The sequence below is a fragment of the Polistes dominula genome, unplaced genomic scaffold (genome assembly GCF_049000335.1).
Source record: "Polistes dominula isolate Pdom_NZ unplaced genomic scaffold, Pdom_raw_medaka contig_27, whole genome shotgun sequence".
NCBI classification, from domain to species: Eukaryota; Metazoa; Arthropoda; class Insecta; order Hymenoptera; family Vespidae; genus Polistes; species Polistes dominula.
Genome location: NW_028300906.1, coordinates 3,255,812 through 3,264,243, shown reverse-complemented (window position 1 = coordinate 3,264,243; position 8,432 = coordinate 3,255,812). Strand labels below are relative to the sequence as shown.

Sequence of the window (8,432 nt, the reverse complement as noted above, 5' to 3'; positions counted from 1 at the left end):
AAGAAATAGTAAGGGGGAGAGACTTTTCACCAACCTCCTTCCAGGAGGATGACCTTCCCTTGGGGAATAAGATGGTGGGGATGTTGGGAGGTCCTTCTGGACCACGGGCACGTGCCACCTGTCATACATTCGGAAGTACTCGCTTTCGTAACACTAAAAGGAGGAGATTAGTTTGAGATTAGATGTTGATATGGTGACACATATTGGAACGGTTTATGGTTACTAATAATAAGTGATTAGTATAAAAAAAAAAAAAGCTTAATGAAATTAATTAATTTAATGCAACAACAGTAACAAATAGAAGAAGAAAACAACGTAAGATTGAAATGCATTTTTGAATGTAAAATATAATAATGGAAAATTACAAATGAAACAGTGTATATGTTTGAGTTAATGTTAAACGAATAGGTGAGAGTAAACAGTTAAATGACATTTGTCAAAATGGATTATTGTCAGAACCAAGATGAGAAGGCTTTGGACGATGATGTTTGCGATTTGAGACGAGTCAGATCGCATCAGAATGTCAACGATGTTAGTTCTGTCGAGGATGAAACGTTGCACGATCACCACAACCATCATCACCATCATCATCACCATCGTCAGCATCACCATCAACGTGAAACCGAGGATATCGAACTACGAGTTGTTAAATCACCGAGTAATCATCATACGGAGACGATGGAATATGCATCAGATTCTAGCAGTGAAAGTTATCGAGAGTATCATCATCATCATCATCATCATAATCATCATCATAATCGTCATAGTACTCAACGTATAGATAGAATAAACGTGTCACCGGTCAATGGAAATTCCAGTGCATTTACCATTGAAAATATACTTGCTACGAGAAACGATAATAAAAGGGACGAGGAAAGAAATTTTCATAAAATTTGTTACATCGATAAGGAAGACGAACAGGATAACGATAAGGATAATGACAAAATTATCGAAGGACAATTTGTCAGACCTACGGCTATTCCTGCTACACATTCAAGTACGTTTTTATTATTTTGTTACCCGTTGAATTTGTTTTTTTTAATTTGTTTATTTCCTCCATTTTTCCCTGTGTGTTGTTTTACTTTTTTTACATTTATTTTTTTTTTTTTTAATTATTATTATTGTTATTATTTATTTCTTTGTTTTTTCATAGACGTTAGTGGTATGTTGTACGCCCACACAGCTATACCTTACACCGATGGAACCCTTTCGGATCATTCGAGTTACACGACGACTTCATTGGCATCTGCATCCCTCTTGTACAGCAGTTGGTTCGCACAATCTAAACCTGCTCAACTTTTTGGTCTTCAAGGTAAAATTTTATTTCTTTTTTTTTCTCTATTAGAAATAATTATTTTAATATTTATTATAAATAAGTAATAATCGGTTGTTCAGATGTTTGTATTGATGATTTTCACTAACATAAGTTATAATAGTGTGGTTTTGGTTAAATATTCAACAAAATATTGTTTGATATTATATTATTGGAATAACTTATATTATTTATTAGAATTTATTTATTTTATTTTGATGAAAGAGTACTACAAATGTATAAATTATTTAATTAAAACATTTTGATTTGTAAGTCATTTTCAAAGTGACTTATGACCAATAAGAGTTAAATAGAAATTCTAAACCTTCAAATTGAACGTTACCATTTAAAATAATTTGAAAATCCTTATTTGTAGTTTCATTTATCCACGACAAAGAATTCTAATTACCCGTTCGTAATAACTTATCGCTGTAATTCTATTTTCTCGAACAATGGTGAGAAAACAGAAAGAAAGAAAGAAAGAAAGAAAGAAAGAAAGAAAGAAAGAGATGGGGGATGTAGATGCTGGTAGTGGTGGTAATAGTAGTGTTGCTAGTGATGATGGGGATGGGGGTGAAGAAGGGCTGAAGGATGAGGGGGTTGTGAAAGATCGTAGAGCTCTTTCACATTTCAAACGAATATTGGATATTACGGGAGGCACCTAAGGTAAGAGCTTTTCGACACGCGAACACCGCATCAACGAGCAACGTGTTACATCTCCCTAGTTTCTCTAACGCGTTAACGGTTAAATGCGAAACACCTATTTATATATCTATCTGGTAACACGAACAATCGTCACCTACAATATTGTGTGACCAACAGTATAACAATTTATTCTTCAATGAATTTTATTTTATTTATCACCTATTCTCTTATTTATATCTTCTTATTCTTCTTATTCATGCGCATTCTATTATATTATATATTTATATATTCTATATTTGGATATACGAACAATTATTGTTACCTTGTTTGACCAATAGTATAATAATTTATTCTTCAATGAATTTTATTTTATTTATCACCTATTCTCTTATTTATATCTTCTTATTCTTCTTATTATATATATATTTTATATATTTTATTATATTATATTTATATATTTTATTTGGTAACACGAACAATCGTCATTTACAATATTGTGTGACCAATAGTATAACAATTTATTCTTCAATGAATTTTATTTTATTTATCACCTATACTTTTATTTATATCTTCTTATTCTTATTCTTATTTATATATTTTATTATATTTTATATTTATATATTCTATATTTGAAAACACGAACAATTATTGTTACTTTGTTTGACCAATAATATAACAATATATTTATTAAAATAAATTTATTTTAGTTACCAACTATTTTCTTCAACAATTTTGGTCACAGATATTCTCGTTTTTTTCGTATACAAATTTTTAACTAACTTTAAAGAATAGTTTTAGTTTTTTTTATTTATATCGAATAATATTCTTTTATTTATATATTCTTATTTTTATTTATATATTTTATTATATTTTATATTTATATAGTCTATGTTTGGTAACACGAAAAATTATTGTTACCTTGTTTAATCAATACTATAACAATATATTTTTTTAAATAAATTAATTTTAGTTACCAACTATTTTCTTCGTCAATTTTGGTCAAAGATAATCTCGTTTATTTCGTATACGAATGTTTAACTAACTGTAAAGAATAGTTTTAGTTTTTTTTTATTTATATCGAATAATATTCTATTATTTATATATTCTATATTTGGTTACACGAACAATTATTGTTACCTTGTTTAACCAATACTATAACAATAAATTCTTAAATATTTTATTAATTATTTTATTTTATTTTATTTTATTTCTTAGCGTCAATTTTGATCAACGATAATCTCGTTTTTTCTTTTTTTTTTTACCATATTTTATATTATCAACAACTTATATTAATTTTTGAACTAACTTAAAAGAATAGTTTTTAGTTTTTTTTTTTTTTAATTTATATCGAATAAAGTATAACTTTAAATATTCTTATAATTAATAAATGATAAATAATATACTTCGCACGTAGTTTTATTTGTTTTTATATAAATTTAAAACAATTAACTATGTTTCTCCTATTTTGTATTAATTCAAATAAAAAATAATTTGTAACGTTATTATAAAATAGAAAAATTTGAATTAAAAGTAAATCAAGCAACAATTTATTTAACAATTATTTGATCGAGGTAAAATTTGAACGTTTAAAATATCTAACAAATGTTTATTAATTAATTCGACAACAACAGTGTAAGTCACAAGAACACAAGAACGTTGTTTTAAAACGGGCAGTTAATTAAAAATAAAATAAACGAAAAGAAAGAATGAAAGAAATAAATAAATAAAGAAAGAAAAAAGTGTTGAATGTTTGTATTAATTATTAGATTTATTAATTCATTCCCAAAATCAATTGAGAGTTTCATCTAAAACAAATTTCTGACAAACAACAACCGCCATGCTGTTAGGTACCCATTTATCAACCTGTATTGCTCTAACCATCTTCCGCGTACGTGCTAAATGTCTTCGTCCACTCGTAAATCTTGCTCTCGCCGGTTTTCTTTCTTCGTCAACTCAACGTACGACTTCTTTTTCGGCCATTCTCACAGTCTTTCATCTTCCAAGAAATACCACAGCTGTACCCTTCTCCTTCTCCTACTCCTTCAACATTATTTTTTTCTTCTTTTTTTTTTTCTTTTTTTTTTTTTGCAACGCACGTACATACTTTTACTTACGAGCACAGTATAAAAAAAAAAAAAAAAAAAAACAAATACTAAGAAGAGATATAATATTTTTTAATTTAATTACTTATCTTTCATATTTCCAATTTACACACACACACACACAGCATGTTTTGCATCTTAAAGAAACAAAAATCTGACATATTTATTTACTTACATTTAATTCACAATGATCGATTAGGAAGATTTCAAAGTGTAAATCATCTGATACAAGAGTTTGCTAAAATCTTTCATAAATCAAGTCTAATGGTCATATATCATGAAATCTTTTGTGAACGTATATTTTATCTCGATCGCGTGTTTAAGAAATCGGACAAGCAACACCATGTAAATGTGTCACTATCTTCAATAAGACAATATCTTTGGATTATTACTCCAGTTGGAAAAGGGAATATAAAACTATGATAAAAAATTTTTTTTGTATCTCTCTCATCCCCTGTATTTTACCCCAATCATACAAATTATACCGAAAAAATTTTCGTAAAAAAGAAAAAGAAGAAGGCTAAAAGGTGTAGAACAAATAAGGAACATCTATTTGGTTGGCACGTCGTCTAAGGGCCAGTTTGACTAATAAGAGATCAAACAGAATAAAAAAAACAACAAATGAGAAAATACAACAGTTAAGATTCCTAAAAATAAATATCAGTAAAATTATGATTTTTCTTTTTTTCTTCTTTTAGTTGTTTCCTTTTATTATATTTGATGAGAATAGAAAAAAACAACATGGAGAATAATACTTGTTTGTAACTTGTTTTGTCGTTAATAGTCTAACAACAGTTTGATTATTTGACTGCAACTAATTATGCATTACAATATTTTATATCGTTGAAATATGTTTTTACTTTGAACGGAAATCCTAGGTAGATCTTTGCACCAGGATGATAATCGTACACAAACGTTCCTCGGTATAAACTGTTTGCCGAACTCTTTGGTACATTTCAGAGACGTATAATGTTGACAGTAAGATGTCACGCGTTCATCAAACAATCCCGTATGTTTTAGAAACACGTTTTGTAATTCTAGACGAGCGTCTCTAACGTGAATAGAAGGGCGGAGCCGGTGAAAGTGGTAATTGAGTACAAGCACGTAGGGGACTTTGCCAAGCAATTAAGATACGCGATTACAATATGTTCAATTTTTATTATCACTACGATAAATCTTGAAGGAAGTACCAAACTGTCATATTCCAACTCAAAATTGTGCTATTTTTTACTTATCTTTTTTATTTTTTTTTTTATTTTTTTTTATCCTTACAACTTCTTCGTTCACACTTTCTTCGCGAATGGTTTGCTTTTAAATAAAAAAAAATAAAAAATATATATATAAATAAAAATCCCACGTGTTTTTATTTCAGCACCAAAACCTAATGGCAGGCGTTCAAGAAAACCGGGAATCGATAGAAAACCAAGACAAGCTTACAGTGCTAAACAATTGGAAAGATTAGAAGCAGAATTTAAGGTACGTTTTTTTTTTTTTTTTTTTTAATAATTAATTCATTTAATAATTTGTCATTCTGATATCATTTACAGATCGACAAATATTTAAGTGTGAGCAAACGAATGGAATTGTCAAAATCATTAAATTTGACCGAGGTACAAATCAAAACTTGGTTTCAAAATCGTCGCACAAAATGGAAGAAACAATTGACGTCTCGACTGAAGATAGCACAGAGACAAGGATTATTTCCACCAACATATTTTCCACCAAATCAGTACCCTTTGTTACCCTATTACGCTGCACCCTTAATGTTTGCGAACCCTTCGCTGGATGATACCAACAGCAACGTCACAACGATACAACAGCGTCCTGTATTACCATCGTCCGATACTGTTTGAACAAAATTCATTGACTTCTTCTTCAAAAATGTCCTTTATTTTTTTTATATTTTCATTTTAATTTTATTAGCTTTCATTACAAATCGTTATTTTATTACTTTTTTTTTTAGACTCATCGTCATCTTTGTGATCAAGATTTATAATTAAGATAATAATTGAACACTCGCGAAGAACCAGTGTTTTTCAACTTGTACATAAATCCTTTATGGTAATAAACATATATATATATATGTAGATATACGTTTACGATAGAAAAATGTATAGATAAAATTTGTTCTTTTTATTTTTTGAGATATAAATTATCGTAATATAATATTTGATACACGTTTATAAGAATTCATTCAAATCGAGTGAAGAAACATCGAGAAACGTCTCGAAGATACTTTTCCAAGATAGTTTCTATATTTACCATTCTAAAGAGAAAAGCTCAAAGGATTATTGCTTACCTCCGAGCAATTTAAGCTATATCAAATACCTCAGATCCTAGATCCTATCACTGAGCTCAGAAACTAATTGAAACACACCGGAGTGACATTATTTATTTGATTTAAACTTTACTAAACCGTAATTCATATTTTTCAGGTTGACCCACTGAACAAAATACGATTGGATTAAAAACTTTTACAAAGGATTTGTCGATAAAAGAATTAAACGTAATCCGTGGTATTATTTTTTAATGATAAAATTTTCAATGACAGATCAAATTATTATATTTAATTATTTTCTTCAGGTTTTTCTAATTTTTTTTTTTTTTTTTTTTTAAGGTATCTTGATTACTGTATCTTATAAAGTAATTATTTTTTTCTGATAAGAAACAAAATTATTAATACGAATTAAACCGCTTTGTCCTTGCAACAAGGCTCACGCTTTTCATTTTCGTTTGGTTTGCTGGATTTTAACGATTCCTCAGTAACACAACCAACCGTACGTTTTACAGGACAAACCGTATGTTTAGCTTTTGGAAAAAGTCGAAATTTTTTACTTTTTTTCGTTTTCTTTGGCTTAGGTGGTTTAGGTGGTTTAGGTGGCTTAGGTGGCTTAGGTGGTTTAGGTGGTTTACATGGTTTAGCTGTGTCAACTTTTGCATAAGACGTACACGTATCTTTAACTTTAATTCGTATTGATGATTTGATCGTTCTAACGTGAACAGGTAATTTGATCGGACTGCAACTTCTATCGAGTGTTTCCGTTTCGTTTGCGTCAATACTTTTATCAGAACAAATTGGTCTAGGACCGATAGCTGCTGCAATGGCTAATGAATTTTTCGGTACATAGGAAACAACAACTTTTCGTTATATCTCTCATTGATATTTCACGATTGTTGCTAATTTCGCTTTGAGAATTATTTCTATCATCGCTAGCGTAAGAAACTGATTTTTCTAAACGCGACGAATCTCTCGATTTACGTAATTTCTCTGCTTTTTTTTGAGCTTTCAATTGTTTTCGTTCCTCGGCAGAAGATATTTTCGATTCCAAATAATTACCCATTTGAAGTCCTTTCTCTTTCTTCCTTGACGTAACAGATTTGCTTTCCTTCAAAATAGAATTCGCATTTTCTTCCTTCGAATTTGTCCTCTTTGTTTTTTTCCATAATTTTTTGGCACGTTTATCTTTAGAATCTGTTGACATTTTAGATTTTTCCTTCGTCGTATTATCTTTTATATCATCTTCTTCTTGTTGCATTGTCTTTTTATCTTTTATTTCATCTTCTTCTTTTTGCGTTGTTTTTTTATTCTTCTTCTTCTTCTTCTTCTTCTTTTCCTTCTTCTTTTTCATTCTTCCGCAAATTTTTCCACACCATAATTGAATCTTTTCACGTTTCGTCTTTTTTTTAACTTCACCAGCGTCTTTTTCCACTTTTTGCGTGTCAATGCTCTTTTTCTCTTCCTTCGGTTTGGCTTGTCTTGGATTTTTGGATCCGTCCAAATTTAAAGACTCTATTTGAAAATAGCATGGGTTTGACGTAGGAATTAAAATTCATGTTTCAAATTATTAAAAACCCACCTGTTTTATTCATTATCAGATATCCATATTTAAGGTTAACTGAGGATACATGTTAATTGTAGAAGTTAAATATAAACGATAAGAAGCTGTGTGTTTGGCTTTAATAAAAAATTCATTCGTTTCTCGCGTCACGTTAAAATAAACGTTATTATGGTACTTTTTTTTTATAGTATCATTAATTCATCTACAGATGACACTTTTAAATATAATTATTTTTCATCGTTACTTACATGATACCAAAATTTACCTATTAAAATGAATATTTTTATCCGATCTTTTATCGATCTTTTAATCGAAATACATAGTTGTAATTGATTTATTTAATATATCCTCATAGTATCCAAATATCCGATGAGTTTTAATTAAGTAATCTAATAGGTTTGAAGTAATTTAATAATTTCTAGTAATGAGATTATCGATTTTGGTAATCCAATAATAGTCAAGTCATTTGAGTGGGATTTGAGTAACCAGAGTTTACAAATTGGCCAATTATTCCAAGTTATCGGATAACTTTGA

The 8,432-nt window shown here is 29.0% G+C and overlaps 2 protein-coding genes across 2 annotated transcripts; one reads left to right on the top strand and one right to left on the bottom strand.

Moving 5' to 3' along the window:
• Window positions 1–205: 205 nt before the first annotated feature.
• LOC107070869 (uncharacterized) lies at window positions 206–6,227 on the top strand. Its single transcript, XM_089179501.1, has 4 exons — window positions 206–997; window positions 1,154–1,312; window positions 5,432–5,535; window positions 5,607–6,227. The coding sequence occupies exons 1-4, from the start codon at window positions 427–429 to the stop codon at window positions 5,910–5,912; spliced, it is 1,140 nt and encodes a 379-aa protein (XP_089035627.1). The 5' UTR covers window positions 206–426; the 3' UTR covers window positions 5,913–6,227.
• A 481-nt stretch (window positions 6,228–6,708) lies between these two features.
• LOC149033404 (uncharacterized) lies at window positions 6,709–7,929 on the bottom strand. The gene is given in 3 exon segments (XM_089179742.1): window positions 6,709–7,177; window positions 7,179–7,849; window positions 7,917–7,929. Coding segments are annotated over 3 exon segments (1,116 nt in total). The 3' UTR covers window positions 6,709–6,745.
• Between the last annotated feature and the right edge of the window lie 503 nt (window positions 7,930–8,432).

What these genes read in the sequence shown, in the direction of transcription:
- LOC107070869 (XM_089179501.1), top strand. Translation starts at nt 427, where the DNA reads ATGACATTTGTCAAAATGGATTATTGTCAGAACCAAGATGAGAAGGCT. An exon ending in TCAACTTTTTGGTCTTCAAG is followed by an intron (nt 1,313 to 5,431) that starts GTAAAATTTTAT and finishes TTTTTATTTCAG; the next exon opens with CACCAAAACCTAATGGCAGG. An exon ending in GATTAGAAGCAGAATTTAAG is followed by an intron (nt 5,536 to 5,606) that starts GTACGTTTTTTT and finishes TATCATTTACAG; the next exon opens with ATCGACAAATATTTAAGTGT.